This window comes from Phacochoerus africanus, chromosome 14 (genome assembly GCF_016906955.1).
Source record: "Phacochoerus africanus isolate WHEZ1 chromosome 14, ROS_Pafr_v1, whole genome shotgun sequence".
NCBI lineage: Eukaryota > Metazoa > Chordata > Mammalia > Artiodactyla > Suidae > Phacochoerus > Phacochoerus africanus.
The window spans coordinates 59,888,793-59,906,523 of NC_062557.1; the positions used below are offsets into that span (position 1 = coordinate 59,888,793).

The 17,731-nt window shown below is 63.1% G+C and overlaps 1 protein-coding gene across 1 annotated transcript in view; it reads right to left on the minus strand.

The window, feature by feature from the left end:
- Positions 1-2,133: 2,133 nt before the first annotated feature.
- Positions 2,134-17,731, minus strand: part of MYO15A (myosin XVA) — a 49,146-nt gene continuing 33,548 nt past the window's right edge. Inside the window, exons 51-65 of the mRNA XM_047758339.1 lie at positions 17,313-17,428; positions 17,049-17,121; positions 16,059-16,131; positions 15,758-15,831; positions 15,478-15,560; positions 13,870-14,000; positions 12,818-12,912; positions 12,589-12,666; positions 12,235-12,331; positions 10,494-10,654; positions 9,624-9,757; positions 6,905-7,038; positions 6,522-6,655; positions 5,390-5,530; positions 2,134-2,650 (exon numbers count right to left, since the gene is read on the minus strand). Coding sequence (XP_047614295.1) covers positions 2,549-2,650; positions 5,390-5,530; positions 6,522-6,655; positions 6,905-7,038; positions 9,624-9,757; positions 10,494-10,654; positions 12,235-12,331; positions 12,589-12,666; positions 12,818-12,912; positions 13,870-14,000; positions 15,478-15,560; positions 15,758-15,831; positions 16,059-16,131; positions 17,049-17,121; positions 17,313-17,428 — 1,626 coding nt within the window. The 3' untranslated portion in view covers positions 2,134-2,548. The remainder of the gene's footprint in view (positions 2,651-5,389; positions 5,531-6,521; positions 6,656-6,904; positions 7,039-9,623; positions 9,758-10,493; positions 10,655-12,234; positions 12,332-12,588; positions 12,667-12,817; positions 12,913-13,869; positions 14,001-15,477; positions 15,561-15,757; positions 15,832-16,058; positions 16,132-17,048; positions 17,122-17,312; positions 17,429-17,731) is intronic.

Below are 17,731 nucleotides of genomic sequence, written 5' to 3' on the forward strand. Positions count from 1 at the left end.
GGTTAGAAGGTGGCCAGGGGGTCTGGGCCATTCTGTGTGATCGACCCCCCAGCACAGGGGCCCACAGTCTGCACCTTGGGGGTTTGGCTGTGAAGCCTCAGGCCCTTCCGGAGCCCAGTGTCCGTCCACCTCTAAACTGACCTCCAACAGGGGGCATCGGGCCCTGCTCACGCCTCCTGGCACGGAGCTCACTACCTCAGTAATCAGAAAGTCCTCCCAAAGAGCCTGGTAGAGCCCAGTTCGGCTCACACAGGCAAACCTGGGCCCTACCTCCTCCCCAGGGCTCCCCCACCCTGGGGCGCTCCTCCCTGACTCCGACCATTTGCAGCCAGGGACCCTCCTCGCCAAGCCAGCCTGTGTCACAGGCAGCACAGCTCTGGAGCCCCCCTACCTGCATCTGCATCCTAACTGGGCCTGTTAACTGTTAGTTGCTTCACTTCGGTGCCCCTGCTCCCCTCCCGCGTCGTTCTCACCCCGCACCAGGCTGGGAACCCTGGGGCTTGGCGACTCCTGCTCTGGCTCTCCCCATGGCCGCTCAGACTTCCTGTCTTTCTGGGTCGGGGGGGGGACGCAGCAAGGACTGACTCTCCTGTCACCCCTGAGTCTTCCTGCTCTGCCTTTCGGGGGATCCTTACCTCTGGTGGGGTGAGGGTGGGGCTCAGCCTGCTGAAGCTGCCACTGAGGCCACCAGAGCAGCTGTTAAAGCCTGAGTCCTGAAATCCAAAAGCCCCGGGGTCGCGGTTATCCGCTGCTTGTGGACCAGCCTCCCCAAACTCCACCCTCAGTCATCATCCTGCTCGGGAATCTGCAGTAGGAGGGGGTTGGCCTGTCCCATCTGGTTCCACTGGCACCTCGCTCACATGGCCCACGTGCAGTCTGAAACCTGGAAGGCCTCGCCCCGGGGCAGAGGCAGTCAGCAGGGGTAACTTGCTGGGCCCTGCACTCCGGCTCCTCCTCCACTTCCCTCGCCTCCCGGGTCCTCTCAAGGCTGCTTCCAGGGAAGCCAGCCTACAGTGGTGATGGTGGGACAGCCCTGTGCCTACACACAGAGGGATCTTCCTTGACCTCCCCGTCTCAGGAGGATCTGAGGGATCCCCCAGCCCTGCCCCTTGGACCTCCTAACTCTCCCAAGGTACCACCTTCTCCCCTCCCCGCCAGCACCACCAGCATCATGTGCCATAGTTTCCCACTGCCGTTGCCCAGCCTCCCCTCTGGCCTCTCTGCTCTGTGGCCGGAATGACCTTTTCAGAGCACAGTCTGCGCAGATTCCCCCGCACTCCCCCCATCAAAAAACCTTTGAAGACCCTTCATGGCTCCTGGGACGAAATCCTAGATCCTTAGTGTGTCCTGCACGGCCCTACCCAGCCCACCCTGGGTGGCCTCCTCCGTCGCAAGTAGGAATGCCACAGTAACGTCCACGCCAGGGTTCCTGCGCATGCCGTTCCTTCTGTCTGGAATGCTGTTCCCTCCCCCATCACCGAGCTCACTCTTAGTCACAGGTCTTACCCTGGTTTATAGTTATTTAGCTGTGAGCAACTCCCAGTGCCTGGCATTTGCCTAGTACACCATAGGTGCTTCATAAGTACTGAATGCATCAATAAATCCTGCCTCTGACACAGTTGCTCCTGCCAATTGTGCCCCCACATACCTGTCCAGCCGTCCTCTGCTAGGCTTAGGGCTCCTTTCCCTCAATCCCCCACACGCTCCCCAAGGCACCAGCACTTGGCATCAACTTTCATTTCTCCTTTCAAGTGACAAGTATTTTTTATGCACCTACTCTGTTAGGCATTGTCCTAGGCTCTGGGGGATACAGTAGGGAATAAACGCTATTTTCTCTATTTAGAATGTTCCCTCCCCTCCCCTCCATTTATTCCCAGAAAACTCCTCTTCGTCCTTCAAAACCCAACCCCAATGTCTCATCCTCTGAGAAGCCCTTTCCCAGATTGCTCCCTCCCCAGCCACTGACATGAAACATCTCTCTCTCAACTACAGCACTCTCTAAACCTTGCGTGGCCCATCCAGTGACAGGGGCCTGGGGTGGGGGGACAGGGATCTCTGCTGGAAGCTCTGTTCAGTGGTCAACTGGGCCTCCAACTCTGCCTCCTCACTCAAGCTCAACAACTGCATGGAGAGTATGCTGCCAGGCGTACCTTTTATTTGTACAGTAATGACCAAGAGCCATGGATGCAAGCTCAGCGGCAGTGCCAGGGGGCACCCGGGGGAGCACAGGTGAGGAGCTGGGACCTGGGGATGGAGCAGACCTGAACATCAGAGCCAGGCTAGGCTGGTGGTGTGGGCCTTCCCTGCCGCAGCAGGGAGGCAGGGCAGGGCCACCATGGTGGGTGGCAGGAGGCCCCTGGTCAGTCTCCACGAGGCCCCCCTGCTCTCTGCCCAAGTCTGCACGCCGTGATGCCATCCCCGCTCTGGACGGGTCTTCCCAGGTTCCTAGCCCGGCCCGCTGCGCCGGCTGCCTCTCGATTTCCCCTCAGCTGCTGGCCCAGTCACTCCCCTGAGGCCACACAGCAAGCCTCCTGGCAGCGGGGCTGGGTCAGAGCAGCGTGATCTCGCTGGGGGGCAGCGTGAGCCGCTTCTCCCGGGCGCTGAGCAAGTTCTCCACGTGCACGGCCACCACACGACACAGCTCCAGGCCCTGCAGGAGACATGAGCATTACCTGGCGGAGGCCGGGCTCCACCAGGACTAGCGGGGCCCACCTCCCTCCCTCTCTGAGCCCTTTTCCAGGGCCTGCCTTGCAGGGCTGTATTTTGCTACACATAAGCTCTTCAGGTTTAAAAACTATCTGTCCCAGCAATAAATGGTTTCTAACTATGTGTTGCTGTTGAAGCGGAGAGTGAATTATCAGCGAGGAGGGGCAGGTAGGCTCTAGAAAGAGGTGTTTTTTTTTTTTTTCTTTTTAGGGCCGCACCCGAGGCACATGGAGGTTCCCAGGCTAGGGGTCTACGTATAGCTACAGATGCCGGCCTCCACCACAGCCACAGCAACGCGGGATCCTTAACCCACGGAGTGAGGCCGGGGATCGAACCCGCATCCTCATGGATCCTAGTCAGGTTCATTTCCGCTGAGCCACGATGGGAACTCCCAGGAGGTGGTATTTGTGCTGGAACCCGAATAAGGGCAGAGGGATCCTGGTGGTGTCAGGACGTCCCAGGTGGAGGGGACAGTGAGTGCTCAGGTCCGGTGCCAGGAGGAGGCAGGAGAGCAGAGGAGAGGGGTGACCGTGGAGGCCACAGAGGGAGAGGGAGCGGGGGGCAGGGGTGAGAAGGGGTCCTGGGTTGGGGGCCCGAGGGTTGGAGGTGAGAGCAGAGGTTTTGGGTCTCCAAGCGTCAGGCCTGGGGTGGGGGCAAGAGACAGAAATAAGGGGGCTTCTTGGCAGAGCTGGGTTTGAAGCCTCAAGGCCAGAGGGGGTGCTGGGTGAGACAACCAGACGCAGCAAGAGTTAGAGGTCATCCAGGGAGGAGGCTCCAGAAAAGGAGCCCAAGCAGCAGTGGACAGGCAGGTTTGAGGAGGTGGGTTTGCTGTGGTGGGCGCTCAGATGGGGGGTCCTGGGAAGCAGGTTGAGCCGCAGGTAGGGCCTGGGGTGGGGTGGCCACAGGAGCAGGCCCGGGATGCTGTAGGAAGTGGACTGGTCCCCAGCGCAGGCTTTCCAGGGAGCAAGGGGACTGCAGGTGCCCTATTCCAGCCTTGTCCCTCAGAGGCAGGGCTGGGGCAGTGGAGCCCCTCCCTGTTGCAGCTCCACCCAGGCAGGTCCAGACCCCTGGCTCGGGCAGACGCGCGGGCCCAGCCCTGATTTGGCCCCTTCTCTGGACCTCAAACCCCTCTCTCCAATGGGGTGAGAACTCTGGCCCTGCCCCCATCCACAGGGGCGGTGAATGGGGCGGATTGACCTCTTGGCTCTTTTTACTTGGCAGTACCCGAGGCATGTGGAAGTTCCTGGGCCAGGGATCAAACCTGCGCCATGGTTTCGGTCTGCCCCACAGCTGCATCAATCCAGGTCCCTAACCCATTGTGCCAAGGGAATTTCCCTTTTATTTTTATTTTTAATTTTTTTGGCGTTTTTAGGGCCACACCTGCAGCGCATGGAAGTTACCAGACTAGGGGTCCAATCAGAGCTACAGCTGCTGGCCTACACCAGAGCCACAGCAACTCGGGATCCGAGCTGCGTCTGTGACCTACACCACAGCTCACAGCCACACTGGATCACAGCCTCACTGGATCCACTGAGCAAGGCCAGGGATTGAACCCACAACCTCATGGTTCCTAGTCAGATTCATTTCTGCTGCACCACGACGGGAACTCCCAGGAATTTTCTTTTTTAAAAAATTTAAAGAGATTTTTTTAGCCCCCCCTTTTTTTGGGGGGGGTCTTTTCTAGGGCGCTCCTGCAGCACATGGAGATTCCCAGACGGGGTCGAATCGCAGCTGTAGCCACGGGCCTACGCCAGAGCCACAGCAACACGGGATCTGAGCCACGTCTGCCACCTACACCACAGCTCATGGCAGTGCCGGATCCTCAATGCACTGAGCAAGGCCAGGGATCGAACCCACAACCTCATGGTTCCTAGTCGGATTCATTCACCACTGTGCTACGACGGGAACTCCTGGCCCTGATTTTGAAGCAGCAGCCACAGTTGCTGCACCTCTGAGAAGGTGGAGAGGGGGAGTTCCCGTCGTGGTGCAATGGTTAACGAATCCAACTAGGAACCATGAGGTTGTGGGTTCGGTCCCTGCCCTTGCTCAGTGGGTTAACGATCCGGCGTTGCCGTGAGCTGTGGTGTAGGTCGCAGACGTGGCTCGGATCCCGCGTTGCTGTGGCTCTGGCGTAGGCCGGTGGCTACAGCTCCGATTCAACCCCTAGCCTGGGAACCTCCATATGCCGCGGGAGCGGCCCAAGAAATAGCAACAACAACAACAAAAAAGACAAAAGACAAAAAAAAAAAAAAAGGTGGAGAGGGCCCTGGTCTCCCTGTCGCCGGGGAACCTCAGTCCCCACACCCTCAGCCCCAGGCCCCCCCAGTCCATCCTCCAAGCCTCAGCCACAAACCTCCTATGTCCTCCTCTCTCCACCGGAGGGCGCCCCAGATCCAAGGATCCTCACGACCGCCCCTGGCCTGCCTGAGCCGCCCCAGGGCCCCGTCCAACTCCTCGCCGCTCTGCAAAGGACCTGGGCCCTCCCTCTCCCAGGAGCCTCATCCACGTGCCTCTCCAGGGGACCACCCGAATCACGGGCAGTTCTGGGCGGTGCTGGGTTAGTTCTGTCCCCTGCGCTGGGCTGCACGCTCCCTGGGGCACGGCCAGGACCGTGGAGAAGAGCCTGGGGGGCAGGATGAGGGAGTGGGGGCTGTGACCAGCCGGGCTGCCCGGCGGGGCGCACCTGCTCCAGCTGCAGCTGCACGGTGCGCTGGGCCGCCACATCCCCCAGCGCGATCTCCACGTACGGGCAGCTGGAGCTGGCCGTGGGCCGCTGGGTCCGCGTGGACTGGATCTCCTTCAGGGGAAACTGTACCATCAGCTCCTGGGGGGAGGGGGGTGGACGGGCTGTGGTGGGGGGGACCAGTCTCACCCACCCCTACCCCTCCTCTGGGGGTCAGATCAGCAAGAGGCGCAAACACTCGTTCCCTAGGGACTTGCTATGTGACCCAGAGTGAGCCCCTCCACCTCTGGACCTTGCTGCTCACCTGCGAAGTCGACTCGAGTGCCCAGCGTGCCAGGCACTATTCTAAATGTCTGGGGTCCAGGGGTGCCCTGACCTTCAGCTCAAAGGGGCCTCCTCACTGCCCCCCCGCCACGCCACCTGGAGCTTTCTTTCTGGCCCCAGGAACAAAGGCAGAGCACAGGCAGGGAAGGCCAGAGCGAGGCGGGGACCCAGCTTCCCGCCCACAGGATGGAGCATCCCAGAACCAGTGGCACCTGCTTGCTCACACATTCTGGGACCCTGGGGAACAACCCCTCCCGGTCTCACTCTTTCCCTCCAGTGTCCCCACATAAGCCCTGGAGCCCTCCCTTCAGTGCCCCCCCAGTGGGGGGGGGAGGACTCAGAATGGGGGGGGCGGTCCTTTTTGTCGTAGACCCCCGTCCCCACGTCGAAGGCCCCACCCAGCTCCCAGAAGGCGACTGCAGAGCAGGCCTTTGCCGAGGTGCCTGGCTGGAACCAGGGCTCATGCCAAGAGGGGCTGCGGGAGCACGGACCCCAGGGACGTGCACGTGGAGACAGGGCCGGTGAGGACGGCAGGGCGGCTGTCTGCGAGCCCGGAGCCACGACCCTAATCCAGGGCATCCGGCCTCCAGGACCGGGACAAACGAGTCCTGTCGCTGAAGTCCCCGCCCCGCCCCGCAGCCAGGGCCAACGAGGACCACCTTGAGAGTTGAGCGTTTTACCTCCTTTCACCTGAATACCAGCCCCACCTGGCAGGTGAGGACGGGGGAGGGGCCGCGCCCAGAGTCCTGCAGGGGTAAGCGCTGTCTCCTGGGGTGGGGGGGAGGCAGGGCCACGTGAGGCCACTCACGTGGGTCTCCATGCTGAGGAAGCTGAGGCCGTTCTGGTTGACGGCCAGGATGCAGGGGGCCGGCACCGCCACGTTGCTGCAGCTCTGGACGAAGAAGAAGGAGGAGCCGAACAAGGGCGAGGCGCTGAGGAGGCCTGGGGGCGCGAGAGCCGTGGTCAGGGACACCCTCAGCCTGGGCGCCCAGCCCTGGCCGCCTGGGGCCTTCCTCCATCCCCCCACCCAGCCCTCCTCCCCCCAGAGCCCAGATGGGGCCGTGGTGAGAACTTGGGAAGCAACACCATAGACGCCTTTGTACCAGCGAAAGGTGCCTGCATCCCACCCCCCCAGCCAAGCCCCCGCCCCCCCCCGGCTCCTCTCCCCGGTTGGGTTGGCGTCTTTCTCACCCAGGAACTGGGCGCGCGCCTGGTGGGGGCTGAGCGCCTGCGTCTGCGGCCGGTGCTGGCTGACCAGGTCGAGCCACGAGTCGCCGGCCACCGCGCGGTAGAGCTGGGCCGGGATGTACTCCTGAACCTCCCGCCTGGGTGAGGACAGAAACGCCGCCCTGAGCGCAGGCGGGGGCTCTGCCAACCTCCTGGACCACTACGCGCTGGGCGCGGGCCGGGTGCAGGACGGGCGGCGTGCTGGGCACCCAGTGGGCGCTCAATACTGCTGGCCGGTACCCTAGGCTCCCTGTCTGCAGACACGGGAACAGAGGCTCTGAGAAGTTCACGACCCGTCCGAGGTCACACAGTGACTGAGAGAGTGGGGCCGAGGCCTGAACCCCAGGTGGCTTTGTCTCTCATAGCCCCCACCCCTGGGGAGAAGCCCAGGGTGGGAAAACATCAGAGTGGCAAAGCGACCACCAGCGGCTGGCAGAGCAGGGCGGAGAAGGCTGGGCTCCGGGCAGTCCCAGGGCCATCAGCCCCCACCCATCCAGGCCACCCTGACATGTGCTGGCTCCCTCGGGACAGCCCCTGTGCCTCAGGACATCTGAAAATACCAACCACTGCCGGTCTGGCTGTCCTGGGCTGGGGAACGAGGCAGGAGCGGGTTCAAGGAACCCCACCCCGGCAAAGGCCCTCCAGGCAGCATCTTTCCTTCTTCGCACTGCTGGGGTAGGAGCCGGGCACGGGGACCAGCCTCCCAGGCCTAGAGCCCACCTACTAGCCGGGCCACCAACCCTCAGCCCTTCTCTGGGCCTCCGTTCCTCATCTGTGAAATAAAGAGCAGCTGGGAGGAGGAGCTAAGCCAAGGCGCGCAGAGCGCCTGCAAAGAGCTGGGAACTCCTCGACTGTCTTAACCCAGGACTAGGCCCTGCACCCTTCACCTAAAATTATAGCAAGAGACGTTTCCGTTGTGGCTCAGCGGAAACGAAGCCAGCCAGTATCCCTGAGGTTGCAGGTTCGATCCCTGGCCCCGCTCAGTGGGTTAAGGATCCGTCGTTACCATGAGCTGTGGTGTAGGTCATAGATTCGGCTCAGAGCCAGCACTGCTGTGGCTGCGGTGTAGGCCAGCAGCTGCAGCTCCAATGTGACCCCTAGCCTGGGAACCTCCTGTGGCCCTAAAAAAAAAAAAATTATAACATCAAACGAGCTGTAGACGTTGAATCCTCACAGCATAACAGGCCCCAGGGCACACGCTGCCTCGTTCACACCAGGGGTTTGCAAGGTGTGGCCCAGGGTCTGGGAGGTCAAAGCCACCTCTGTGATAACCTGAGCTGTCACGGCCCCCCCCCCGCCTCGTTCCCTCACAAGTGCACGGTGGAGTCTGCCAGTGGCTGCAAGACGTGGCACCCCAGCAGACTGAGAAGCAGGGATGGGCCGCCAGCTGTCGTCTATTAAGGCAGATGGTGCAGAGGTTTGCAAAATGTGAAAGAGGGCCACTCTTCTCACTGGAGTTTTTGGGAAAATAGCTCTTTTTTCACGAATGATTTATATTAACTTGTAATGTTAACTAACATTATTTATACGGTAATTATCACAGAGGCACGTACGTCCACATGCAGTGCCCTTATTTTTAATTACTTAAGAAGTCAATATTTTAAGTTGTTTCTCAGTTCTAATTCTGAAGAACATAAATAGATCCACAGATGTGACCCACAGAAACTGAAGCTCTTTGGGGCCGATTTTTTTTTTTTTTTTTTTTTTGGCCATGCCTGCGACACACAGAAGTTCCAGGCCAGGAATACTAGAGTCCTTTTTTTTTTTTTTTTGGCTTTTTAGGGCCGCACCCAGGACATATGGAGGTTTCCAGGCTAGGGGTCAAATGAAAACTACGGCTGCCGGCCTACACCACAGCCACAGCAATGCGGGATCTGAGCCGCATCTGCAACCTACACCACAGCTCAAGGCAACTCTGGATCCTTAACCCACTGAGCGAGGCCAGGGATCGAACCCGCAACCTCATGGTTCCTAGTTGGATTTGTTTCTGCTGCGCCACGATGGGAACTCCCTGGAGTCTGGGGCTGGAGAGTCTGAGGAGCTTCCACACCTCACGTCTCTGAGAACAGTTTAAATGCTGCCTGGCAAGTGTTTTAAGGAACCCCCCCATCGTTGGAAACACAGAAATGTTGCCAGCACAGAAACGTCCACCCCGATGCAGGTGACATTGAGGTGAACACGTCTGTGTCCAGATCTCTGCGTGGCCGAGTGTATTTCCTGGACCCCGGGGTGTGTGTCCTGAAAGCTTTTTTTTTTTTTTGTCTTTTTGTTGTTGTTGTTGTTGCTATTTCTTGGGCCGCTCCCGCGGCATATGGAGGTTCCCAGGCTAGGGGTTGAATCGGAGTTGTAGCCACCGGCCTACGCCAGGGCCACAGCAACGCGGGATCCGAGCCGCGTCTGCAACCTACACCACAGCTCACGGCAACGCCGGATCCTTAACCCACTGAGCAAGGGCAGGGACCGAACCCACGACCTCATGGTTCCTAGTCGGATTCGTTAACCACTGCGCCACGACGGGAACTCCCCCGAAAGCTTTTTAACACTCAGTTTGCTCTGGGCCATTAGCGGAAGCGGCCTGCTGTGCCAGGAGCGGGGTCTCCGCGCGCACGGCCAGGCCTTCAGAACAGCTTGGCAGCCGGGGTGCTGCCCTGGGCAAGTCAGGGCGGGGGCGGCCGGTGCTCACACGCTGGGCAGGTAGAAGTGGTCCTTGGCCCGGTGCTGCAGTGCCGCCAGCTTGGACACCTGCTGGAGCTGCTGCTCGCTGGGCCGGCCGGGCGGCGCGCTGCTGAAGAGGCCTTTCAGGTAGTCGGGCAGCACCTGCAGGGGGCACGCGGGGGAAGGGCAGCAGGCTGGGGGCACAGACACAAACCCCAAACACTTCCGGCCCCGCTCGCTTCTGGGGGTGGTGGCCTACCACTTCTCTGGGCTTCGGGGAACAATGACAGAGGCACATGAGGGTGACCGGGATGGCTGTGGCCCAGAAGCCACGCGGGAGGCCCCACGGTCCCGGGGGGTGCCGCTGGCCCACAGGCCACAAGAGCCAAGTATCTGTACTCGGGGTCGCCGAAGCTTCGGCCCCAGCTTCAGAGACACACGTGCTCTCTCCGAGCACGTCCATCGGTGTCAGCACAGGAGGGAGAAGCAGATTTGGGCAGCTCCTGATGGGCAGGACCAAGTCTCAAAGCAGTGACAGCAAGACAAAACGGACAGGGCCAGGCCAAGGCTTGGGGCGAGGGCCAGGCCAAGCGCTCAGAGCCGGAGGAAGGAAGTCAGGGCAGCTTCCTGCAGCCGTGCCCAGGGTGACCTCCCTGGGAGGACTCAGATAAGCAGAGCCAGGACCGGCGGTGGCGAGACGGCAAGTGCAAAGCCCTGTGCGTCAGGGAGCGAGGCGGAGGGGAGGGCGCGCTGGCTCGGGGAGGCCAGGCAGGGAGCAGTGGCCTCGGGGCAGCCATGTGAGCGGGGCCTGATCACAGCGGAGGCCCCAAAGGAGTCTGAGCTCACAGCCCTGGGGAGCCCAGGAGATCCCCGGCCTCGGAGTAGCCCCCGGGCTGACCTGGTTGTAGTGCAAGGTCACATAGAGCTCGTTCTCAAACTTGAGCGGCTGATCCCAAAGCAGGCGCCGGAACCACAGCATGTAGCCGCCTTCCACCTGCTCCATCTCCGAGGCCACGTCCAGGATGTAGGCGCGGCGGCTGAGCGGGCACACGTGCTGGCCTGCAGGGAGCCGGGACGGCTGGGTGGGCACACGCTGCAAGCCCCCACCCCATGCCAGGCGCAGGAGAGCACAACTGAGGGATCAGGTGACGCTGGAGACCACAGGTGGCAAGAGCTCCAGCTCCGCGGCAGCCCAGCTGGGCCTGGGGAGGGGCCTAGTTATGCTCAGGGAGCCCGGCCCTCTCCGCGGGCGCCCGGGGCAGGGAGAGGCCAGGAGGACTCAGGTCCTGTGTGCCAGCCACCACCGCCGCCTTTCTGCAGAACTTCAGGGCAGCCCTGCCAGGCCTCTGAGGTGGGCGTGGGGCGGCGGGGCCGTGGCGCTCCTGGGCTGAGACCTGTACAGAGGCTTAGCTCTGTACTGTCGGAACTGCCGTTCTGCCCCCTGCCACGCCTCCCGCACAACTGCACCAAAGAGAGGGGCTGAGGTGCGGTGCCAGAATCCAGACTGCCTGGGTTCAAATCCCGGCTGTGGGACGTCGCCTAAGTCCCTTCACTCTGGCAGGCTGCGTGATGGCCCGGCCTCGGTCACGTCCTAATCCCCCCACCCGAGACTGTGTACCTTCACAGCAAAGGGGACCCTGAGACATGATGGGGCCAAAGGTCCTGGGGCGGGGAGACCATGCTGGGTCACCCACGGGGACCCCAGGTTGTCTCAAGGGCCCTGTGTGGAGGAGGCAGGAGGGTCAAAGAAAGCCACCCTGGGGGGGCTGCCCCGCTGGCCTTGAAGGTGGAGGAGGGGCCATGGGCCAAGGGGTGCGAGCAGCCTCCAGCAGCTGGAAAGGCCAGGAGACTCCCTCCTACAGCCCCCGGAAGGAGCCGCCCCAAGGACGCTCCGACGTCAGCACTGCTGCCTGCAGGACCATAACGTAATAAACGTGTGTCTTTTTAAGGCATGTAGGTGATTTTCTGCGGCACCAACAGGAGGCCTCCCTGGGCCTCGGTCTTCCCATCTGTAAATGGGATTCCCGTTAAAGCAACTTCGGAGATGAAACGCTTTCAGCTGTGCCTGGGCCTGCACACCCGCTCCAGGAATCCCGCTCCGGGGCCATTTCCTCACGGCCTTCCCCTCCCCCCACGCCCTGGCTGGAGGCGGGTGACAGGGCTGAGGTCGCGGTTCAGGCCCAGGCGGCAGGGGACAGCCGGTCAGAGGTGCACGGAACTGACCGGCAGGTGGCAGGAGGCGAAACCCGTCCCTGGTGGGGGGCCACAGGCAGAAGGGGTTTGGCTGCACCGAGAAGGTTCTGGAAAGACCAGGGTGGGCTTTTGCGGCTATCAAGGCGTGAGAGGCAGGAAAACGTTCTTGGCTTGTGGGATCCAGGGGCCGAGTCCTATTGCGGGGAGCGCCTAGAGGCAGGGCCCCCTGAGCGGACCCCAAGGGGCAGAGGGGGGCACTCGAGGCCCCGTCTTTCACGAACCGGCAGCCCAGACACACGCGCACACAACCACACCAAGGAGCACAGACGCAGGGCTGGGAGCCCCGTGCTGAGGTGGGCTCCCTGGGGGGCAGTGGCATCGGAGGTGGGCCTTCCCGGTGGGGTGGGGGGTGGGAGCCCAGCGAGCCTCCTCCCCCGGACACTCACCTCGGTGGGTGACGGCGAAGACGACGTACTCACTGACGGCCTCGGGGCGCGCCAGGGCCATCTCGGCACAGATTTCCTCCACCACGTCCAGGGCCACCTGCGGGGGGGGACGAGCGGGGCTGCGATGGCCCGGCCGACCCCTGTCCCCAGCCCCCGGGGCCAGGGGAGGCCCAAGGCCGCGGGGAGTCGGCCTCAGGCGGGGAGGCTCAGCGTCTGGAGCCTTTCCGACCCAGCTCCCTGAGGCTCGGCCTGCTCCTCAGCGCTGCCGTGTGGGGCAGGCTGCTGGGCGCAGCACCCTCAGCGCCCATGCTGGAGGCGGGGGTCCCTGCCCGCCGGAGAGGCCCCCTCACTCACGGTGCACGTTTTGATTTTGAGATGGCGTTCGAGGCCTCCAGGGAGAAGAAAGAGCTGCCTCTTGGAACTGCGGCCCGCCTGGGACAGGAGGGTGGGACAAGGGAGAGGCCGGGTCCCCTCCACGGGAGGCCCGGCCGGCGGCGGCAGGCTTGCAGGGGCACCTGTGCCGACCGGGCAGGGTCTCTGGGCCAGGCCGCCTCCCTCCGCCCGGCCCCCGGCCCCCACTCACCAGCAAGGCCCGGAGCTCCATGCTGCTGGGGAGCTCCAGCCGGCCGCCGAAGCGCAGCGTTTTCTGCAGGTTCTGCTCACAGGCCTTGGCAATCCCTGCAGAGATGGGAGTCAGGGCCCGGCCCGGGAGGGCAGGGAGCGGGGGCTGCCCTGGCCCCGGCCCCTGAGCCTCTTCAGCGGCTGCGGGGACGGTTCAGAGGGCAGTGATTTACCCCAGCCAGAGCCAGAGTGTGAGAGCTGGATTCAAACCCACACCCCTGTGGCTAAGGGCCTCCCGCCTTGGCTCTCCAGGAGCCCCGGAAATAGCTCTGCTCGGGGGCGCTGTGTGGCTATGGGGGCGCATGCAGCTGTGCCCACCGTCCCACACCCAGCGTCCCGGGGCAGAAGATCCCGTTGCGTCTCCGCATCTCTGGGTTCAGCGATGCCCTGGCCCTGCTCCCGGGAGGCGGGAAGGCAGGCGTCCTGGGTGCATTCTGCTCCCTCCCTGGAGCAGAGTCCATAGACCGCTGAGCCCCAGGGGGATGCAGAGGCAGCGTGGGCTCCCCTGGCCTCTTTCTTAGGGGCCGTTCTGAAGACAAGGCTGGGGGTGAGGTTGAGGAGGGCCCCTTCCTCCAAACGCCAAGGGGAAAAGGCCCAGACCCTGCCACCAGCCGTGGGCGCTGTCGCCCTGGCCCCACTCAAGACCCTGGTTGATTCTCAAAGATCAGGGAAACAGGGCCTGGCCCCCTGCTTCTCGTCTCCCCGCACATGTCACACATCTCCACCTCCAGGCCTTTACTCCCGCCCAGCCCACCTAGAAATCCCTCCCGTGTGCTCACTACCTAGAGCAACGCTTCCTCCGGGAAGCCTTCCCTGATCACATCCTCCCCATTAGATCCCGCCACCCGCTGGGTGGATCCGCTCTGTGGAGCCCCCACAAACGTTTGGCAGGGAGACTGACGTCAGCCGACGTTGCCGGGCGCCTGGGAAGGGCCAGGCCCTCCTGCCGGCTGTCCGGCCAGTCCTCCTGCAGACAAGCCCTTGACCCTGGGTCCCCACTGGCCAGCCCCTCACCCTGGAAGGGCAGGCCCGGGGTCCGGCCCACATCTTGGAGGAAGCGAACGAGGTGCGGCTGGAGGACCTCGGAGCAGCTGTGGTAGGCAGCCACGATGTACAGCAGCCTCCAGCCTCGCTGGCAGCTGTCCCTGCAAGGACACACATGGGGCGCCATTTAGGGGCCACCGCGCTGCCGTGCCCTGCCAGGAGCCTCCCCGGCTCAGGCTACTCCCGTCTTCTAAGGGTGCTCCTCCCCATGCAGGAGGGGTGTCCCATGGGGGACCCAGTTGGGACGGAGGGAAGGAACGGGACGAGGCCCCCGACGTGCACGATGAACAAGCCTTCCCCAGCAGCATCTCTGGAGAGGGTGCTGCTGGGTGAAGGGGGGCCGCACCCTTTGCAGAGGTGGGGGCAGGTGAGGCTGGGTGGTCCCAAACTTCCTGGGGCAAGTGGAAAGGAGGGTGGCCCGGTGGTAACAGGTGCAGCACATGCTTTGGGCCCCTGCTGTGTGCCGGGAGTGTGCGGGCCACAGAGGCACCTTCACTGCCCTGGCTGAGGGTTTCACTCGTGGGAATCACCTGGGCTTCCTTTGGGAAACCACCCACTCCTCCCCAGGTCCCTGCGGTTTGCAGATGGGTAGACCCACGGCTGGGCTAGAATCAGAATAGTGCCGCCCCTGGCCACAGTGATTGGTGTAGAGATGGGCATGGGAGCCAATCAGAATTCAGTCTCCCGGAGTTCCCATCATGGCTCAGGGGAAACGGATTCCAGCATCCACGAGGACGCTGGTTCGATCCCTGGCCTCACTCAGTGGGTTAAGGATCCAGAGTTGCCGTGAGCTGTGGTGTAGGTCGCAGAAGCGGCTCAGATCCCGCGTTGCTGTGGCTCTGGTGTAGGCCAGCAGCTGTAGCTCCGATTAGACCCCTAGCCTGGGAACCTCCATATGCCGTCGGTGTGGCGCCCCCCCCCCAAAAAAAGAAAGAAAGAAAAGGAAAGAATTCAGTCTCCCTCTGGCTGTGGTGATTGGCTAGGGGTTGAGAACATGACCCAGGCCTAGCCAATCCAGGCTCTGTATCCTCGAGTCATGGGGCAGCCAGGCCAATAAGACTGGATTTAGGATTGTTTGCTGCAAGTATTGGGTCAATCTTGCTTTCCATGGGAAACGTCTCCCCAGAGCTCAGTTATGGAATATGCTCCTTGGGAAAGACATCAACACAGAGGATCCTGCCAGACGAGGAAAGGGAAAAACTGCTTCCAAATAACCGCTGGATCCAACTATGCCTGAAGCCAGCCCTTCTGCCAAACTTTTCAGTTCCCGGAACCCTCTTTTGCTTAAACTAGATTAAATTGGGTTTCTGCCACTCGGAACCAAGAACCTGGCCCCATGCGTTATCACTGCGTTTTACAGATGAGGTAACTGAAGCTCAGAGGCCAGAAAAGGATTGCCCCAGACCAAGCAATTTCAGGCGTGCCCTGCCTATTGCGTGAGGAAGAGGATGAGGGAGAGCGAATCGGAGGGGTGGGCGGTGGGGGGCGGGCTGGGAGGTGGGAGGCTGACCCGGCCCCACCTGGAGCATGGACGTGGCAGGGGAGGGGCAGACAGGGGCAAAGGTCCAGCCCACTCACTGCTTGGTGCTGCTGTTGTCTGTGATCTGCTTCACGACTTGGCAGTAACACTCGTCCCGCATGACCTCATGGTCCCTGCACAGCTGGAGGAGAGCAGGCCAGGCCACGGGTCACCCGCCCAGCTCGGAGGTATAGGGTGGGCACTCGGAGACAGGCCTGGTGCCCTTACCAGACCCTCCCCACCCGTGGGGCGCTCTCCTCTTTGGCCCCAAGGTCCTGCGGCTCTGGCTGACAGATGGGGAAGCGGGCCCAGGGCAGAGCTGCAAGGGGCTGGACTGACCTTCAGGAGGGTGCAGAGCACGTCCAGCTCGCTCTGGCCCTTCAGCGGGGCATCGCCCATGAACCGCATCACAGCTGGAGGAGACACCCAGTCCACTCAGGCCACCAGACCCCCAGCTGCCCGCCCACCTCCGGGGACCCCAGGGTTGGGCCCCTCCCGGAGGCTGTGGCCAGGGGTCGGGTCGCGGGGGGGGGGGCTCCTCCTCTCTTTAGGGGCCCCACATCTGAGTTGAGGGAAGGGGTGGTGGTGGGCAGGGGTCGCCATGCAAGGTCCCACCTGGCCGCCGTCCCAACCCCCACACCTAGAAACATGTCCGTGGCCATCTTGTTCAGGCTGCTGTCGCTGAGCTCAATGAGGGAGTCCTGGAGGGGGGTCTGGGGGGAGAGGTGGGGTCAGGAGGGGCAGGGTCTGTGGGGGGGGGGCGGTGTGGGGGGGGAGGGGCAGGGTCTGTGGGGGAGGGGAGGGTCCGTGGGGCGGGGAGGGTCTGTGGGGGGTCTGTGGGGGAGGGGAAGATCTGGGGGAGGGTTAGGGTCTGTGGGGGGGAGGGTCTGTGGGGGAGGGGGAGGGGAGGTCTGTGAGGGGTGGGGTCTGTGGGGCAGGGGAGGGTCTGTGGGGGGGTCTGTGGGGGAGGGGAGGGTCTGGGGGAGGGGCAGGGTCTGTGGGGGAGGGGAGGGTCTGTGGGGCAGGGGAGGGTCTGTGGGGGGTCTGTGGGGGAGGGGAGGGTCTGGGGGAGAGTCAGGGTCTGTGGGGGGGGAGGGTCTGTGGGGGGGAGGGTCTGGGGGAGGGTCAGGGTCTGTGGGGGGGAAGGTCTGTGGGGGAGGGGAGGTCTGTGAGGGGTGGGGTCTGTGGGGCAGGGGAGGGTCTGTGGGGGGGTCTGTGGGGGATTGGAGGGTCTGGGGGAGGGTCAGGGTCTGTGGGGGGGAGGGTCTGGGGGAGGGGAGGGTCTGGGGGAGGGTCAGGGTCTGTGGGGGGGGTCTGGGGGGGAGAGGTGGCGTCAGGAGGGAAGGGCAGGCCCTCGGTGCGGGGGCGGAGCTGGCATCCCTGAAGGGCGGGGTCTGCGAGGTGGGGTGGGGTCAGGAGGGTCTGCCGTGACTCCTGTCTTACAACGGGAGGGTCTACACCCCAAAAAGGCAGCTGGCCAACAATGGGGAGAAGCTGCCTCTAGGGGGAGTAGAGGCCCTCGGGGTGCTGGGTACTGGGGTCCCCTGAAGACAAGGCTGCTCGGCCCTCAGGCCTTGGGGGGGCTCTTGCGCCACCACTTTACAGAGGGGAAAGGGCCTGGGCTGGACACCTTGGTGAAGCAAAGCATGTCCTCCAGGGTTCCCGACTCGCGGCCCTCCTTGGACTTGAGCCTGAGGCCGTCCCTGCAACAGGACGGGGCTGTGACGGTCTCGTCTCCAAGCCCTCCCCACACGGGGGCGGGGCCTGAGCAGAAGGGGCGCAGGCAGGCCCCACCCCCGGGCCCTTCTCACTGCCCGCCCCCTCCCCGCCAGAAGGGGGCCTCCCCGCTCGCTCGGGCAGCTGCAAGAGGTCCCGGAAGGTCCCCACTACTCACTGGGGTCTCCTCTGAGGCTCTCGGAAATACTTCTGGGCAAACTCGAGCATTGCGCACGGTGGGAGAGCCAGGCCGTCCTCCCCACGGTCAGCGGAGCCAGCCCTGACTGGGGGGCCCTGCAAGACCGCGGGGGGGGGCAACCCCGCAGGGTCGGGTCAGGCTGCCCCCCCGGACCCCCGTGGGGCCCCGCCTCCCCAACGGCCTGATCCAGAAGACCTCACCCCTCAGTATTTTGCCTCCCTCCACCCCTGGGCAAGCTTGCAGGCCCAGGCCTGAGTCTGCTCACCTGCCCCGCTGGCCCCGCCCACCTGGCCCCACCTGGCCAAGGTGGACTTTACCTGCTGGCTGGTCACAGCCCTTCTGCTGGACACCCCCCACCACCGCCCACACCTCCAGCCACCTCTGCTCACATTCCCGGG